At 40.3% G+C, this 19,977-nt stretch overlaps 1 protein-coding gene across 5 annotated transcripts in view; it reads left to right on the top strand.

The window, feature by feature from the left end:
* Positions 1-549: 549 nt before the first annotated feature.
* Positions 550-19,977, top strand: part of NSF (N-ethylmaleimide sensitive factor, vesicle fusing ATPase) — a 167,085-nt gene continuing 147,657 nt past the window's right edge. For 3 of the 5 annotated variants that reach the window (XR_010118223.1, XR_010118224.1, XM_063629298.1), the window contains exon 1: positions 577-672. Coding sequence is in view for 3 of the 5 variants with exons in the window: in XM_063629298.1 (XP_063485368.1) it covers positions 661-672 (12 nt within the window). In the remaining 2 variants the exon portion in view is untranslated. Of the gene's footprint in view, positions 673-19,977 lie in introns of all 5 variants that reach the window. The other 2 variants (XM_055258381.2, XM_055258379.2) reach the window with 1 other exon arrangement.

Raw genomic sequence — 19,977 nt, 5'->3', positions numbered from 1 at the left:
ACACAATTCACTTTCAAATCTGAAGAAAATACTGAGTTTTCCAGGCTACGCATAAATAAAACTGCTGACGATGACAATTCCAGCAACTAGGAAAAACAAGTACGCCTACAAAGAAAAGTGAGAAAATTCATGGAGAATTTGAACTCAGCACCAACTCCTCGGAGCTGATGTTTTTTGGGGGAAGCCAGGGAACGTGCCGGGCGCTCTCACCGGCAAGACCATGTTTAAGAGAGTCTGGAAGCACATAGCAAAATGGACATTCGAGGGCGAACAGCAGCTGGCAAAGGGATAAGTGATCCGAAGCATTAAAGCCCTTGAGACAAATTCCGCGCGAACGGCCAGGGGGGATGAGACTCGCATGTGCAGCCCTCGAGGCACCGGCGGACTGACACGCACGTTGGAAACAGAGTCACCCGTCGCAGCCCGGCAGCTCCAGCCAAAATGGCGCCGCCGCTCCGCACCCCCCGCGCACCCCTGGCGGCCGCCGAGCCCGCGCGCGCGCCCTGTAGAGCGAGGACGCCGGGGACGCGGCCAGGGACGCGCGCGTCCTTACGGCGGTTGCACGCCTGCGCGAGGGCGGGCGGCGGGGGCGCGCGCGCGGCGGAGGCGGGCTTTGCCGAGCGCAGAGCTGCAGCCGGCGAGCCGGACGTGTCCGCGAAGATGGCGGGCCGGGTGAGTGCTGGTCGGGGAGCCCAGGCTCGAGGCAGGGGCGCCGGGCTCGCGGGCACTCCGGGGTCCAGGCGGCCCCAGGGGAGTTGGAGTTAATCCCAGCAATGGGGCGCGAGGCCAGAGCGGGACTTGAGGGTAGCAGGGGAGCGGTGGCAGGGGATTAGCCCTCCTCAACAACTCCACCCCCCTCGAGGGGAGATGACCCCTCGTTACCCGCGTCTGCTGCGCCTTCCGTCATCCTCCTTTCCCATCCCTTGGGGCTTTTTCCCTCGTCCTCCACACAGCCGCAGGGTCGCGGTCGCCGAAGCCCCCTCTGACAGGCTCTGGGGGTCTTTCCGCACCTTCTTGCGAGGGCTTATTAGGGGGCGCCGGAGTAACTGCCGGGAACACGTTTGCTGCATTCGGGGCGAGGGGTGTAGGAAGGATCATCAGGAACCCATGTCTGGCTCTTCACAAATTAAAGGTCGTTGGGAAAGAGGAGGGGGTGCCAATGACTTTTAGTGTTAAAGCCCGGCCATCTGGGGTACCTGTCAACTGTCGGGTCAGGCAGGAATTGGCTTTAGCTAGGAGTGAGGATGGATTTGGGGTGTCACGTTTTGTTTTTATGGATGACAGTCGCTTCGAATGCAGCAGGATATGCTGTAGTTTCAGGGTTTTAAATTTACTTCCTCCTTTAGCCTTTAGGATCGCTGGGTAGGATGGGTTTGGCGAGGAGAGAGAGCGAGCTGGTTGAGTGCTGTATTGCAGTCTGCCTTGAGCTAAAAGCTCTCAAAGGATGAGTCCTGCCCAGAGATTACACTGGTCATAAACCTGAGGACATTAACTGCGTCATTGGGGGCGAAAGATGTGATTGATCTATTTATACCAGAATTTTTGAATAAGTTTGCATAGATTTATGCATATATGCAAATGCCCTATCTAAAGGGACTTGTAGGTCATGAGATTCTAGAGTCAGAAGGGATCTTAAAGGTCATTTAGTTTGGCGTCTTTCTCTTCCTTTTCCCCATGGCCTCTCCTTTTAAGCCTAGTCCTTCTGCCAGTACTTCAGACCCTATCTGTATATTCACCTGCTCCTTCTTAACATAATCAAGCTTCTCTATCTTAAACCCTTCCCCCACCCCCACAGCTATCACCTTTTCCCTTCCCACTTTACAGCAGGAAATTTTATAGAGTTGTCTATATTTATTGTCTTCCATTTGCTTACCACCTACTCACCCCTCAACCTACTGCAGTCTGATTTCTGCCCCATCATCCTACTGAAAACTGTCCCTCAACTTAATTGATACTTTTCAATCCTTCTATTATTTGATGTCTCAGCAGCGTTTGACGTTGTTGACCGTGGCTTCCTTGACGGACAGCACTCTTCACATGTGTTCTGGAATGCCTCGCTCCTGGTTTGACTCAGACCTCTCTTTTGCGGACTCACCCTCCTCTACTTTGTCATTCATTGCTGGTATTCCTCAAAGGCCTACTTCTCACTCTCAATTTTCCGCTCAGGCAGTTTCTTCTAAGCCCATAGCTACAACTGTCTATATGCCAGTGATTCTTAATATTTTACCCCCAGTCCAGACCTGCCCTTTAAGTTTCAGGTTAATATGTCCAACTGCTTATTTAAAATCAAGGCCCCTGAAACTCAGCTTTTTCAACTCCGAACCCAGGATCTTAGCCCACCTAACTTGTGTAGATACTCCTCGACTTAACGATGGGGCTACCTTCCGATAAACCCATTGTAAGCTGAAAGTATCAGAAGTTGAAAATGCATTTAATACACCCGATCTACCGAATATCATAGCTTAGCCTAGCCTGCCTTCCTTACACATGCACAGAACACTTACATTAGCCTACAGTTGGGCAAAATCATCTAACAAACCTATATTATAAAATGTTGAATACCTTATGTCATTTATTACTGTGCTGATGGTGAAAAACAGAATGGTTGTGTAGGTCTTCAAAGTACAGTTTCTGCTGAATGCCTATCACCTTTGCATTATTGTAAAGTTGAAAAATGTTAAGTCAAACCATGTAAGTCAGGGACCATCTGTACCTATCCAGTGAGATAGGAATATCTCACTGAATGATACCGTCATCCACCCAGTTATATAGGCTGGGAATCTGAGGGAGGGAGAGGGTGGGTAACCTTTTATATCTCTCCTCTGCCGTATCCATGTCCTCTGCCCTATCCCCCGGTAAAATTTGTCAGAGTTCTGCTCCTACCCCCAAAAAGGTATTTAATTATGGCCAAAGACTCTGGTTTGGGGGAATTGTTGCTTTAGACTAGTTCCAAGTCACCCACTGGACTAGCTGGATTGGTCACATGGGTTCTGTCATTTTAACCTAAAAATCTCCAGTCTGTCCACCTTTCCACATCTTCATTTTTACCTCCTTTTCCCAAACTACCATCATTTCTGGTCTGGACTACTGCAGGAAGCTTCCAAGTATTTGTTTGTTTGTTTGTTTGTTTGAGACAGTTTCGCTCTTGTTACCCAGGCTGGAGTGCAATGGCGTGATCCCGGCTCACTGCAACTTCCACCTCCCAGGTTCAAGCCATTTTCCTGCCTCAGCCTCCTGAGTAACTGGGATTACAGGCACCCGCCACCACACCTGGCTAATTTTTGTATTTTTAGTAGAGACGGGGTTTTACCATGTTGGCCAGGCTGGTCTTGAACTCCTGACCTCAGGTGATCCACGTGCCTTGGCCTCCCAAAGTGCTGAGATTCGTTCCCGGCCTCCCAAGTAGTCTTCTTAGAGCATATGGCCCACCTCCAATTCATTCTTGACATTGATTGTTCCTTCCCGTGCCTATTACTACTTAAACCCCTCCTCAACAGCATCCCATTACTTTTGGGAGAAAACCAAATCCTTAATGAGGCCTTCAAGACTCTTTGTGGTTCTGCTCCTGCTTCTTTCCACTCACTCTCTTACTCTGTGTGCTCAGGTTATATGGTAAATGAGCCTTTCAATTCCTTGAACCTGTAGTTTCTCTTACCACAAGGTCTTTGCAAGTGGTGTTTCTTTGTAACGTTCTTTCCCCCAACCATTTACGTCCTACTCAGACATCACTTAGCTACTCAAGGGAGGCCTACTCTGACCCCACATTATAAGTCAGGATCCTTTGTTATATACTCTTGAAGAACTGTATTCCTGTCCTTAGAGATTTATCTTTTTGTTACTTTGAGTGTGTATTATTTGCTTCTACCACCTCACCTCAGTGAAAAGCAGAGAACATATAAGTTATTTACTCATTATCAACTGCACTTTGTGTACCTTGTGGGACTTAGGTACTCAATACATTTTTGTTGAAAATGAATCAGTCTCTGAACACTCTGGTGATAGATGGTATATTACCCTAAAGCTTGCCTGTAATGTCATACAGCTATGTTAGGTCTTTGTTATCTGGAGTTCTATGTAACTTTTATACGTAGTTACTATTTCTGCTGTTTCAAGTGATAGGGAACTAAACACAATTCTTTTTCCATGTGATAGCTACTCAAGCTACTCATTTACTTGAATACAGGTTACATATCTCCTCAGATTTTCAATTTTGCAAGTTAGTCATCCCCTGATTCCTAGCATATTTCATATTCCAAATGCTTAATCATTTAGGCTACCTTCCTCTGGAAGTAACCTAATGTTACTGTTTTGTCAACCTTTCTTCTAAAATGTGCCCAGAATGGAACACAGTGATCAGAGAAGAATGGATCAGCTCCGTAGCTCCATTCTAGGTTTAGAACAGTTTTATTGAACCTAAATCAAGACCTTATCCTTTTATAATTCATTTTTTTAGGTCAGTGCATGTCTGCTATTTGTTGAGGTAATCTGGATTCTTAGTTCTTTCATGTTAGGAAACATAATAGCTGTCTCTTCCAGTTTGGTTAGATCTGTAGGTTTAATCATGACTTCTGTTTCTACGTTTGAGTTATTGGTAAAGGATAGATAAGACAGGGTCAGAAATAACCCTTGAGCATGCTGCCAGTGACATGCCTCTAGACTGATACCCATTAATACACTTGGGCACTGTTGCTTAAATAGAGATGTATCTCATTTAATCCCAACAGAACAACCTGCAAAGTAGGTAGTATTATCTTTGTTTTTTGCAGAGAGAAAGAGAGAGAGAGATTTAGTAACTTGCCAAGTTCACATAGCCAGCAAGAATCAGGGTCAAGATTTGAACTCAGATCAGCCTGGTACTGTTACCTAGTTCACCAACTTAGTTGTAAGAGTGTAATGAAGACTAGGTTTACCTCGCCTAGAACTTTTTGGACATAATAATGTTCAGAAACTATCTTCTACCTTTTGGAAAATCTGGAAAACTTTGGCCCATCTGATTGTCTATCATTTCTTCTGATAGCCTTTATTTTCTAGTAACTACTGAGTGATATTTAGCAAAAATAGTTCACCTTGTTGCAATACTTTTATTTGTGCATATTTATGGAGTACATGAAATTTTTTTTACATGTGTATAATGTGTAGTGATCAAGTCAGGGTACATGAGTCCAATATATTAAGTATAGTCATCTACTCAGCTGTCAAACATTGAATTTATTCCTCCTATCACTGGATCTTTTTTTTTTTTTTGAGACGGAGTCTTGCTCTGTCACCCAGGCTGGAGTGCAGTGGTGTTATCTTGGCTCACTGCAACCTCTGCCTCCCGGGTTCAAGCGATTCTCCTGCCTCAGCCTCCTGAGTAGCTAGGATTACAGGCGTGTGCCACCATGCCCAGCTAATTTTTGTATTTTTATTAGAGACGGGGTTTCACCACGTTGGTCAGGATGGTCTCGGACTCCTGACCTGGTGATCCGCCCGCCTCGGCCTCCCAAAGTGCTGAGATTACAAGTATGAGCCACCGCGACTGACCTCATTGGATCTTTTTACCTTTTAACCCACTTCTCTTCAGCCTTTCTCTCCCTTACTCGCCCTTCCCAGTCTCTGTCATCTATTTTTCCACTCCCTCCCTCCATGTGTTCAAATTTTGTAGCTCCTACATATATGTGAAAGCATGTAATATTTGTCTTTTTGTGCCTGGCTTATTTCACTTAAGAGAATGACCTCCAGTTCCATCCACATTGCTGCAAATGATATGATTTCATTCTTTTTATGGCTGAATAGTATTCCATTGTGTACATGTATGACATCTTCTTTATCCATTCATCTGTAGATGGACACTTAGGTGGTTGATTCCATATTTTTGCTATTGTGATAGTACTGCAATAAACATGCAAGTGCAGCTATCCCTTTGATATATTGATTTCTTTTCCTTTGTGTAGATACCCAGTAGTGGGATTGCTGAATGGAAGGTAATTCTATTTTTAGCTTTGAGAAATCTCCATACAGTGTTCCTTAGTGGTTGTACTAGTTTACATTCCCACCGACAGTCTATGTGAGAGTTTCCTTTTCTCTGCATCCTTACTAACATCTGTTATTTTTTGTCTTTTTAATAATAGCCATTCTGACTGGGGTAAAATGATATCTCATTGTGGTTTTGATTTGCATTTCTCTGATAGTGGTGTGGAATATTTTTTCATGTACCCATTGGCCATTGTATATCTTGTTTTTTAATGGGATTATTTGTTATTTTCCTTTTGAGTTGTTTGAGTTCCTTGTACATTCTGGCTATCAGTCCCCTGCTGGATGAATACTTGGCAAATATTTTCTCCCATTCAACAGGTTGTCTCTTCATTCTGTTGATTATTCTTTTGCTGTGCAGAAGCTTTTTAGTTTGCTTAAGTCCCATTTGTTTAGTTTTATGTCGCCTGTGCTTTTGATGTCTTAATCATAAATTCTTTGCTTACACCAATGTCTAGGAGTGTTTTCCCTAGACTTTCTTGTAGTATTTTTATAGTTTTGGGTCTTAAAATCTTCAATCCATTTTGAGTTGATTTTTGTGTATGGTGAGAGATGGGGGTCCAGTTTCACACTTCTGCATGAGGTTATGCAATTTTCTCAGCATCATTTATTGAAGACGGTGTCCTTTCCTTTGTGTGAGTTCTTGTCAGTGTTGTTGAAGATCATTTGTCTATAATTATGTGGTTTTATTTCTGGATTCTCTATTCTGTTCCATTGGTCTATGTGTCTATTTTTATACCAATACCATGCTGTTTTGGTTACTATAGCCTTATAATATATTTTGAAGTCAGGTAATGTGATGTCTGCAGCTTTGTTCTTTTTGCTCAGGTTTGGTTTGGTTGTTTGGGCTTTTTTCTTTTTCCTTTTGTGGTCCCATATGAATGACATTGGTATTTTGATAGGGATTTCATTGAATCTGTAGAGTGCTTTGGCAATATGGTCATTTTAATGATATTAATTCTTTCCACAAGCATAGGATGTTTTTTGATTTATTTTCTTTCATTGGCGTTTTGTAGTTTTCCTTGTAGAGATCTTTCACCTCCTTAGTTAAATGTATTCCTAGGTTTTTGTTTGTTTTTGGTAGCTATTGTAAATGGGATTGCCTTCTTAATTTCTTTCTTGGCTAGATCATTATTGGTGTATAGAAATGCTACTGATTTGAAGGTTTTCTAAACCTACAGATATATAATCAGCAAAGAGACAGTTTGACTTTCTCTTGTCCAGTTTGGATGCCTTTCATTTCTTTCTCTTGTCTGATTGTTCTGGCTAGGATTTCCAGTACTGTGGTGAGTAGGAGTGGTGAAAATGGGCATCCCTCCCTCATTCCAGCTTTTAGAAGAAAGATCTCACCTCTCCTCATTCAGTATGATGTTAGCTCTGGGTTTGTTGTATATAGACTTTATTATTTTGAAATGTATTCCTTCCATGCCTGATTTGTTGAGAGTTTTTTTTTAATCATGAAGGGATGTTGAATTTTATCAAATGTTTTTGTTGTTGTTGTTGCAATACTCTTTTTTTTTTTTTTTTGAGACAGAGTCTTGTTCTTTTGCCCAGGCTGTAGTGCAGTGGCATGATCTTGGCTCACTGCAACCTCCACCCACTGGGTTCAAGCAATTCTCCTGCCTCAGCGTCCCTAGTAGCTGGGATTACAGGCCTGTGCTACCACACCTAGCTAATTTTTCTATTTTTAGTAGAGGCAGGGTTTTGCTATGTTGGCCAGGCTGGTCTTGAACTCCTGACCTCAAGTGATTTGCGTGCCTTGGCCTCCCAAAGTGCTGGGATTACAGGCGTGAGGCACTGAGCCCGGCTGTTGCGATACTCTTAATGGGTTTTATATTTCCTTTTTGTGGGGGACAGTTAATTTTGAATTCTTACTACTTTTGATATTCTGACATCATCTTGTAAGTGGGATTTATATTCACTATGTAATTGAAGTTTTTTCCAGTGAGGCACCGTGTATAGTATATCTGGGAAATTGGCTGAAGAATAAAATGTGTGATGTTATTCAGTGTACAGTTTCTAGGTCATCAGAAGATACCACTACCTTCCCACTACTGGAAAAGAAAAAAAGAAAAGTTTTCCACAGTGCCTGAACTGTTTTGTATGCTTATCTTTTAAAATTGCCAGAAATCTCACTTACTGGAGATTCAGCAGTCCCTTTCTGAAAATATACATACTTTAATGCAAATAAAGCCAGTGGATCTCTTTCTTCATAAGTCCTTAAACCTAGTCGAGGTCATCTGTTTTGCAGAGATGGGAGTAAGATAATGTGAAATAGGAACCAATGAGAGAGAACTTGCTTAGGAGTTGAAAGGGGTATAGAAAGATGTTAGAGGTAAAATTTATCGAATCTAGTGTTTTGACTAGGGCAGGCCAGAATATTCAGTATCAGTATCAATATCAGAAGCTTTTGTAGCCTTTGTTTAGAAACCTAGTCATTTATAACATTTTGTGGGTGAATGACATCATTACCAAATAAACTTTCAGATGAAACCTTGGAACTCAAGCTGTAAATTGGGGATAGCTCATGTGCAGTACTACAAATCAAAACAAATACTATGAAGTGTTTGGTAGTCCATTTCCTAAATGAAAGTTTGTCTAAAGTCTATCAACTTTCTGCAGTCTTACATGCAGTAGTTATTGGTTTTGTGTATCGCTTTAGTGGATATTTTTAAAAGTATCTTCAAATGCAATGAATTTTAGGAAACAAAACAATTCTTTAAAGCATCATTAGATAGCTTCTTCTTTCTGAAACCCAGAGGAATTTATGTATAGGATGACTCTTTTTTAAAGTAGTTAAGGTGCAAAAGTATAAGGTAAAGTATATTATCTTACCATTGAAAATTCTGGAAGTGGCAGAAGAGCGAACCCTTGCAAATACCTGCGTTGGGCAATACACTAAGCACTTGCTGTAATGCTTTTTAAAGCATCTATACTCTGGCTGTGGTATTTTAAGTGAAAATCTCTCAGTGAGATACTCTTTCATATTTTAGTACTGATACCCTTAATATTGCTCTGAGAGCTACCTTATACTGACTTCAGTTTCCTAATGATTTAAACTTCTAATTTCCAACTTATTTTTTTTATAGTGAAAACTAAATATTCCTTGTGTAGATGTAACCATTTCTGGAAGCCCTAAGTATTTTTGAATGAGTATAATTCATGCACACTTTAAGAGATTTCAAGCATGACAAAAAGTACAGTGAATAACATATGTCCATGTGATTACCACTGAGGTTTAAGAAATGTTAACAGATGATATCTGCTTCAGATATTTATCTTTTTAAAAATAGAACATTACAGCCGGGCGTGGTGGCTCACGCCTGTAATCCCAGCACTTTGGGAGGCTGAGGCTGGTGGATCACCTGAGGTCGGGAGTTCGAGACCAGCCTGGCTGACATGGAGAAACCCCGTCTCTACTAAAAATACAAAATTAGCTGGGTGTGGTGGCGCATGCCTGTAATCCCCGCTACTCTGTAGTATTCTGTTTTGTGAATATACCACAGTTATCTATTTTCTTATTAGAGGACAATTTAGGCAGTTCCAATTTTATTTTTCCCGGAATGTACATTATTTTAGTCAAGTGCCATTGCTACATTAATGATATTTTGGTTAGTGATGGACTGCAGATAGGAAGGTGATCCCATAAGATTATGATACCATATATTTACTCTACCTTTCTATATTTACATATGTTTAGATACACAATTACCATTATGTTACAGTTGCTTACAGCATTTGGTGCTGTAACATGCTTTACAGGTTTGTAGCCTAGGAGCAATAGGCTATACCATATAGGTTTGTGTAAGTACACTCTATAATATTCATATAATGATGAAATCACCTAGTGACACATTTCTCAGAATGTATCCCCATCATTAAGCAACACATGAGTGTATATGTCTCCATGCATATATGTGTAAGAGTTAGCATGTATGTCCAGAGGTAGAATTGCTGGGCGATAAGTCATACTCATCTTTACCTAGTTATGCCAGTTTATACTCTCACTAGCAGTATATGAGTACCTGTTATTTATATCCTCTCCAACACTTAATATTGCTGACATTTTAACTTTTACAATATAATAGGTATAAAACTATTGTTTAAATTTGCATGTTGTCCTCATTACTAGTGAGATTAAGCATTTTTCATATTGATCATTGGGATTTCCCCTTCTGTGAATTACTTTTGTATATTTGCTCATTTTTTCTGCTGGGCTTTGTATTTTTTTAATTGATTTGTAGAATTTTTCATTTTTTGGGGGGTAGGGTAGGCTTTGGATTCTAATCCTTGTAAATAGCTTCTCTCAGACAGTGATGATCTTTTCATGTTGTTTATAGAGTGTTGGATTTAAATTTTGTAGTTATAATTACCCATTTTTTTTTACCTTGGTGATTTGTGTATTTATGTGTTTTTCAGGAAATCTTTCCCCATCCTGAAGTCATTTTCTTATAAAAGTTTTAAAATTTTGCCTTGCACATTTTGGTGATTGATCAGGAATTTATTTTTGTGTTTGGTGTGAATTATGAACTAATTTTATCTTTTCCATATGTATAACCAGTTGTCTCAATATAATTTATTGAGTCCATTTTTTTCCTTTATGGATTTGCAGTTCTCTGTATTATATCCAGTTCCCATATATGTGTGGGTCTGAGTGTCGACTCTATTCTGTTTCATAATTCTTTTTGTCCATATGTGCATCAATAACACTTTTAATTGCTGTTGCTTTAAAATTATTCTTGTTATTTCATAGGGCACCCATTCATTACCTTTCTTAATTTGGCATTTCCTGGCACTTTTCCATATGAATTGTGGGAACAATTTAATCCCCACTTCTTTAAAAAAAAAAAAAAAAAAAGACACTTTGGCCTGGCATGGTGGCTCACACCTGTAATCCCAGCACTTTAGGAGGCTGAGGCGGGCAGATCACTTGAAGCCAGGAGTTCAAGGCCAGCCTGGACAACATGGCGAAACCCCATCTCTACCAAAAATTAGCGGGCGTGGTGGCACACGCCTGTAATCCCAGCTACTTGGGAGGCTGAGGCATGAGAATCAGCTTGAACCCAAGAGGTGGAGGTTGCAGTGAGTTGAGATCGTGCCACTGCACTCCAGCCTGGGCAACAGAGCGAGACTGTTTTTTTGTTTGTTTGTTTGTTTGTTTTAAAGACGCTTTTAACCTACTGCTACTGATTTTTGACCTACATTTTTCCTGTTGTATTTTATAAGAGCAGACACAAAGAGCACTTCAATAAAATTCGGCTCAATAACTTTAGGAACCTGATCTTTTCTTTGACTTTAAGCTGAAAGTGTTAATTTCTCACAACTTGTGCTCTATAGATTTGAAACCAAATGAATTAGCATCAGCTGTTTATGAGTAATGCAGGGTATTTTGGTCTTTTGCTAAATTCAGAAAGAAATGCTAAAGTGCTGATGGATTTGTACTAGCCGTATAGATCTTTGGTGGAGGAGGAAATGGGAAAATTATTAATTTCAGGTAAGAAATAAGTTAGTCATTTTTGAAAGGCAAGATTCGTTTCTTTTTAAAATCACCACATGATAAAGACTTTAAGGTCTGCATTGGTGGGTTTTTAAAAAAATTGTAAAGTGTTTTTAGTGATATGTGCTGATAAACATTTTTGTAGTTGGTTTGACAAGCAATGAAACTAGCAATTATCACTAATTCTGAGTCTTCCAATGAACCTCTGTGTCAAATTTTTAAATTTAATTATCCTGTTTGTCTCCTAGAGAATAATACTGATACAATTTTGTGAGATGATAGCAGACAGTTCCCATTGCTGAGAATAGAGCCTGGTGTGGGGGTATTATGATTCTTGAATGATTGAACAAGACATTTGTTTCTGAACATCTTAGTAAATTATCACTTCTGACAATGTCTGTAGTTTGAATTTTGATATTCTCTGCCAAGTTATTGAATACTCTAAATAATGTTGTTTATTCTATTATTTAAATCATTAGTATGATAGATCTAGCTTTAAACAGCTGCTGCACTCCAGTCCTTTTTCTTCACCTGCAGATACTGAGTCTGATAACTGTTTTGTATACATAGCCTTTCAGTAAATCTACTTGTCAGTCATCAAATTAACTTAATTATAAGTTAAATGATGAGATGGACCAAGAGTGTTATTGAAATCTCACTTCCACACATTTCTTCTCTTCTTTTGTAGAAGGTAATGAAATGAACCTGTCAGTGTTCCTGTTTTTATGAATTTTATTTCTCTTAGTACAGTGATTCTGATAGTGGGTTCTGCAGACCAGCAAATTAGCATTATCTGAGAACTTGTTAGAAAAGCAAATTCTCAGTTCCCACTTCAGGTTGACTAATTTAGAAACCCTGGGGTAGGGCTTAGCATTCTCTTTCAATAAATTCTCCAGGTGATTCTGATGTATGTTAAAGTTGAGAAGCATTCACTTAGTATTTTGAGCTCTCCAATTTAGTTCCTTATAAATTGTTGAAGATATTTTTTCCAGATTTCTTTCCAAATGTGTACTCAACCTTGTTATTGGTAGGTTTCAAGGTTATCATCTTCTTCCCATTAATACCTTTATCTATATCCAATTTTCAAACTTTTAAGAAAGCATAGCTATTTTGCTGCAGTATGGTGAATTAGGTACCCTGACAGACGTTCCCAAATAAACAATTTAAAATTCTAGATACTTTTTTTTTGGAGGAAGGACAGAGTCTTGCTCTGTCACACAGGCCAGAGTACAGTAGTGTGAACAAGGCTGACTGCAACCTTGACCTGTTGGGCTCAAGCGATCCTCCCATCTCAGCCTCCCGAGTAGTTAGGGCCACGGGTGCACACCACCATGTCCAGCAAATTTTTTTATTTTTTGTGGAGATGGGGTCTTGCCATGTTGCACAGACTGGTCTCGAACTCCTGGGTTCAAGCAGTTCTTCCACCTGGGCCTCTCGAAATGCTGGGATTACAGGTGTGAGCGACTGTGCCTGGCAGATGAAATATTTTTTAAGTAAAAACCTTATGTGCATGGGGATAGCTGGCTGAAAAGTAAGGAATAATCAGGCCAAAAACTATGTGAAGGTGAAAACCTAGAGGTATAAGCCAAGTACTTCTGCCTTGAGGACATTATTTGCAAATGACATTACTTGGAAAACCTAGTTAACTTGTGCTTGTGCCTCAAGAAGCTCAGAGAACAGAAGATAAAAGTTGGTAGTTTTCTGGTAGAACATCCCACCTCTCCTGGTAAAGATGGTACCCCAAGGGGCTATACATCATAATAAATGAGAACTAGTAATAAACTTACGTTGTCTAAGGATCGGAAAGGAAAATTTCCTGCCTCAAACTTTGGTGGTGATGGGAAGGGTACAGAAATTCCCTGAGAAGTTTTACCCACAAGCTGACCTTCATGCAGATTTGAATCCTGATTTTATATTACCTGGATGGTGTGAAAATCTTAAGCTAGTAATTAAATATAGAAGTGGTACAAGAGTGATGATGCCTTAAAATGCCTAAGAATGCCTAAAAAGCAGCAAATACAAAGCTTCTTGGGAGAACCCATCTTGATCTTAGGATTTAGAAAATTCCTAAACATAAAGCTGTAAGAAATATGAACTCACATTCACAAAATGCAGAAAGAAATAAGATGCAATGAATGAGAGCAAGCAGAAACAATAAAGAGCAGAATCAGAACCTGCAAAGAGTTCACATATTGGAGTTAGCAGACACAGATTATAAGTACATGTATTTAATATGCTTATAGAAAAAAAGAAATTTAAAATAGGAATAAGGAGCAAGTATACAAAAATGACCAGTGTACAAATTTAAGAACAGATTAGACACAGCTAAAGAAAGATTTAGTAAAGTGGATCTGAAAAAATTGCAGTATAGAGGCAAGAAAATGAAAAGTAATAAAAGAGTTAAGAGAATACCGAGGGTAGAATAAGAAGGTTCAGTCTAGTCAGAATTCCAGGGGCAGGGGAGCAGGGGCATGGAAAAGAATGAGGCAAAGGCACTATTTGAAGAGATAATGACAGAGAACTGATGAAAAACAACCTACAAATTTAGGAAGCTAAAGAATCCCAGAAAGGATAAAAAGAAAAGAAATTCACACCTAAACATTTTTTAAAGAAACTACATGATACCATAGAGAGGTCTTAAAAGCTGACAGAGGCCAGGCGCGGTGGCTCACGCCTGTAATCCCAGCACTTTGGGAGGCTGAGGCAGGCGGATCACCTGAGGTCAGGAGTTCAAGACCAGCCTCAACATGGAGAAACCCCGTCTCTACTAAAAATACAAAATTAGCCAGGCATGGTGGTGCATGCCTGTAATCCCAGCTACTCGGGAGGCTAAGGCAGGAGAATTGCTTGAACCTGGGAGGTGGAGGTTGCAGTGAGCCGAGATCGTGCCATTGCACACCAGCCTGGGCAACAAGAACAAAGCTCCGTCTCAAAAAAAAAAAAAAAAAAAAGCTGTCAGAGAAAAAAGATATTACCTTCAACAGGTATTTGGCTGTCAGCTATTTTCCTGAAAGCCATAAGACAGGGAGTAATATTTTCCATATGCTTAGAGAAAATAATTGTCAACCAAGAATTGTATATCTTGTGAAGAACGGGGGCAAAATTAGACACTTTAAAACAGACAAACACTGAATGTTGTAACCATCAAACCTTCCCTACCAGTGGAAATTCGGATCAATTTCCTGAAGGCTAAAAAAAAAAAAAAGTGACCACTGATGTAAAGTCTGAGATTTAAGAAGGATTGAAGAGTAAAGAATAACGGTAGGCCGGGCGCGGTGGCTCACGCTTGTAATCCCAGCACTTTGGGAGGCCGAGGCGGGCGGATCACGAGGTCAGGAGATCGAGACCACGGTGAAACCCCGTCTCTACTAAAAAATACAAAAAATTAGCCGGGCGCGGTGGCGGGCGCCTGTAGTCCCAGCTACTCGGAGGCTGAGGCAGGAGAATGGCGTGAACCCGGGAGGCGGAGCTTGCAGTGAGCCGAGATTGCGCCACTGCACTCCAGCCCGGGCGACAGAGCGAGACTCTGTCTCAAAAAAAAAAAAAAAAAAAAAAAAAAAAGAATAATGGTAAATCTGTGGATATATTGAAATCAATATTGGCTTTATAAAATGATGTATGTGGAGATTTTAAAAATAGAACTAAATAGGCCGGGTGTGGTGGCTCACGCTCGTAATCCCAGCACTTTGGGAGGCCGAGGTGGGCGGATCACCTGAGGTCATGAGTTTGAGATCAGTCTGACCAACATGGAGAAACTCCATCTCTACTAAAAATGCAAAAAAAACCCCAAAAATTAGCCAGGTGTGGTGGCGCATGCCTGTAATCCCAGCTACTCAGGAAGCTGAGGCAGGAGAATGGCTTGAACTCGGGAAGCAGAGGTTGCAGTGAGCCGAGATCACGCCATTGCACTCCAGCCTGGGCAACAAGAGCAAAACTCCGTCTCAAAAAAAAAGAACTAAATATATGATAACCACAACGTCTAAATCAAAAGAATGGTTAAAGTATTTTATGATCTTTATACTGTTGAAGAGAAAGGTAAAGCTATTCAATTAACTTTAGATTTTGATAGGTATGTGTATTAGTATTTTGAGAGTAACTACTAAAATAATAGAAATATTAGTAATAATTTGTAGCAGAAAAACAATTTTTAAAAGGCAAGGAAGAAGTGAAAAACATAGAAAAGGTCAGATAAAGAGGAAACAAAAATAAAACATAGAAATCAAATAAAATATATGATAGACTAAATGCTTCATTCAGTCAAAGAATGTCAGATTGGATTATTTAAAAGCAAGCAGGCCGGGTGCAGTGGCTCACGCCTGTAATCCGAGTGCTTTGAGAGGCTGAGACGGGTGGATCACTTGAGATCAGGAGTTCGAGACCAGCCTGGCCAACACGGCCAGCTGGCCATGGCCAGCTAATACAAAAATTAGCTGAGTGTGGTGGTGCACACCTGTAATCCCAGGTACTTGGGAAGCTGAGGCAGGAGAATCACTTGAACCCAGGAGGCGGAGATTGCTGTAAGCCAAGATCATGCCACTGTACTCCAGCCTGGGCAACAGAGTGAGACTCTGTCTCAAAAAAATAAATAAATAAAAGCAAGCAAACAAACTTACTGAAACAACACAAAATCCAGCTATAATTTTCAAGAGAGATATCTAATACATATGAATGTAGAAAGATAGCAAAAGGATGGAAAAAGTCTGTCAGACAAATTCTAACCAAAAGGGAGGTAAACTAACTATATTAGCATCAGACAATATAATCTTTCAGAGAAAAGAGACAGCTAGAGATAGGTCCCTCAACAATGAGAAAAGGTTTATTTATCCATAAAGGTAAAAACAATTCCAAATTTGTGTGAACCTAATAATTGCCTCAATATACAAAGAACAAAATGACAGAATTATGAAATAGACAAATCTACCATGGTGAGGAGTTTCAAAACTCTCTAATTGAAAAATTAAAAAGACAAAATGGTTACAGCTGAAAATTAAATTAAATTAAAAATTCAGTTTCTTGGTTGCAATAGCCACTTTTCAAGGGCTTACTAGTGACATGTGACAATGGCTGCTGTATTGGACAGCACAGAAAGTACTTTTGCGCTGCATTTAGAAGACTTAATATAATTAACAATATTAATAATTGAGTATTGAACACCACATCCAAGGTGCAGATCTCTGTATAATATCTGATCATAATGTGGGCAAGTTAGAAATTAATGACAAGAAAAGGCAGAAACATTCAGACAGGTGAAGATTTCTTAAACAGAATACAAAAAGCACTAAATACAAAGGAAAACAAGTGATTAATTGGATTTCATCAAAAGACACTGACTTAGTTTGCTTAGGCTGCCATAATACAGTACTATAGACTTAGTGGCTTAAACAAGAGAAATGTATTTTCTCACGGTTCTAGAAACTGGAAGTTTGAGACCGGGGTGCCAGTATGACTGCATTTTGGTGAGCACTGTCTTCGTGACTTGCCCACAGGCTTCTTGCCATGTGTCTGTGTGGTAGAGAGACAGCACGATCTCACCATTTCTCTTCCTTTTCTTATAAGGCCACAGTCCTGTCAGATTACGGCCCTTCGCTTATGACCTAATTTAACCTCAATTATCTCCCAAAGTCCCTATCTCCAAAATAGTTGGGGTGGGGGAAGCGCCTCGACTAATGAATTTTGGTGGGGACAGTGGGGAGTGCACATTTCACTCCATAGTAGACACCATTGAGGAGAAAGAACAGAGAGGAAGAAGGTATTTGAAATATTAGATAAGTATAGTGTGGCCTTACAGTGAGGCTGGGTGCGGTGGCTCAAAACTATAATCTCAACACTTTGGGAGGCCGAGGGAGAATCATTTGAGGCCAGGAGTTCAAGACCAGCCTGGGCAACATAGTGAGACCCAAACTCTACAAAAAGAAAGGAAGAGAGAGAGAGAGAGAGAGAGAGAAAGAAAAAATTAGCCTGGCTTGGTGGCACAAATCAGTAATCCCAGTTATTCAGGGGGCAGAGATGAGAGGTTTGAGCCCAGGAGGTCAAGGCTACAGTGAGCCCTGATCACGCCACTGCAGTCCAGACTGGGTGACAAAGTGATACCCTATCTCAAAAAAAAAAAAAAAAAAGAAAAAAGAAACAGTGAGACACCCGAGAATATTAGAAGGTCTAGTAAACTGCACATCTTCAATGCTGCATGATCTATTGACTTACATCCGTAAGGCCACACTATACTTATCTAAATTGTTGATGTTACTTTTAGTCATTATAACACAGCATGCTAATAATTTATGATGTGTCCTTAATATTGAGAGGTTTCTCATTTAATAAATTGAGCTAATAAATATAAACACAATAGTATTTACATATTTTATTATTTAGAAATAACTGAGTAGAAATCATATTTACAAATAATTGAGTCAAAAACTGGCTGTTGGAAAGCAAAAAGAAACTACTAGCCTACTTCTTTTCCATAGAACAAATATTTAATAAATATCTATAATGTCCCAGGCACTGTGCTAGGTGCAGGAGATGCTCAAATTAACAACAAAGCAGTGACTACTTTTTATATTTTTTGGACACTGAACAGGAATAAAATATGTATAAAATATAGGTAACACATGAAACACCATAAACCTACTACCCAGTTTAAGAAAAAGAACATTATTTAAATCAAGTTTTTATTGAAGAAAAACATATAAACAGAAAAGTGCATGCATTGTACGCGTTTGGCTCAGTGAATTTCTACAAAGTGAACACAAAGGTAACCAACAGTTAGGTCAAGAGGACATTACCAGCATCCCATACTGCCCGCTCCTAGTCACTATCCTTCTACTCAACCACAGATACTCACTAGCTTAATTTCTGTCATCATAAATAGAAATCATGAATAAAAATATATTCACTCCTCCCACCCCCAGGAGTGTAAGTGCTAGGTCATGGGCATCATGCCTACACCCAGTTTTAGGGAATTCTGCTAGTTTTCCAAAGAGGTTGTGCTCATGCATTTTCATCAGTTCCAGCTGCTGCACATCCTCATCACCACTTAGAATTGTCATGACAGGCCAGGTGCGGGGGCTCACGCCTGTAATCCCAGCACTTTGGGAGGCCGAGGCAGGTGGATCGCTTGAGATCAGGAGTTCGAGACCAGCCTGGCCAACATGGCAAAACCCCATCTCTACTAAAATACAAAAATTAGCCAGACGTGGTGGTGGGTGCCCATAATCCCAGCTACTCGGGAGGCTGAGGCAGGAGAATCACTTGAACCCAGGAGGCAGAGGTTGCAACAAGCCGGGATCACACCACTGCACTCCAGCCTGGACGACAGAGCAAGACTCCATCTCAAAAAACAAAACACAGTCAAACCCAGAATTGTCATGACAATGTGTTCTTTATTTAACTTTCTGGTGGGTGTGTAGCAATATCTCCCTGAGGTTTTAATTTGTATTTCTCTGATGACTAATGAAGTTGAGCATTTAACATATGTTACAGGTAAGTTCTTTGTGAAATGCCTGTTTGAATCCTTTGTTCATTTTTCCATTGGCTTTCTGTCCTTTCTTTTTATTCTTGATTTGTAGTTCTTTATATATTCCAGGCACAAGTCCTTGTCAAATACATGTATTTCTTTTTTTCTTTTCTTTTTTTTTTGAGACAGAGCCTCGCTCTGTTGCCCAGGCTTGAGTGCAGTGATGCGATCTCGGCTCACTGCAGGCTCCACTTCCTGGGTTCACGCCATTCTCCTGCCTCAGCCTCCCAAGTAGCTAGGACTACAGGCGTCTGCTACCATGCCTGGCTAATTTTTTGTATTTTTAGTAGAGACGGGTTTCACCGTGTTAGCCAGGATGGTCTTGATCTCCTGACCTCGTGATCCACCTGCCTCGGCCTCCCAAAGTGCTGGGATTACGAGTGTGAGCCACTGTGCCTGGCCGTCAAAAAAAAAGAGAGAACAAAATTGTAGGACTCCTACTTCCTGATTTTAAAACTTACTGTAAAACTACAGTAATCCAGATGGCATGTCACTGGCATGAGGAGAGTCATGTAAACCAATGGAATACAATTTAGAGTCCAGAAATAAACCCATACATTTATGGTCAGTTAATTTTGACCAGGGTGCCAAGGTCATTAACTGGGGAAAGAATAATCTTTTCAACAACTGTTGCTGGGGCAACTGGATATCTACATGTAAAAAAATGAATTTGGATCCCTGCCTCACATCACATACGAAAATTAACTCGGAATGGATCAAAGACCTAAACCTGTTAAGTTCTTAGAAGGAAACATAGGTGAAAATCTGTATGACCTGGATTAAATGGTGATTTTTAAAGATATAACACAAAAACACAAGCAGTGAAAGAAAAAAGTAGATAAACTGGACTTTGTTAAAGTTAAAAACTTTCATGCATCAAAGGACACTGTAGAATGAAGACAACTCACAGAATGGGGGAAAATATTTGCAAATTATATCTCTGATAAGTATACAT

Source organism: Symphalangus syndactylus, chromosome 20 (genome assembly GCF_028878055.3).
Source record: "Symphalangus syndactylus isolate Jambi chromosome 20, NHGRI_mSymSyn1-v2.1_pri, whole genome shotgun sequence".
Classification (NCBI taxonomy): Eukaryota; Metazoa; Chordata; class Mammalia; order Primates; family Hylobatidae; genus Symphalangus; species Symphalangus syndactylus.
The sequence above is the reverse complement of the archived record's forward strand: the minus strand, read 5'-3'. Positions and strand labels throughout refer to the sequence as shown.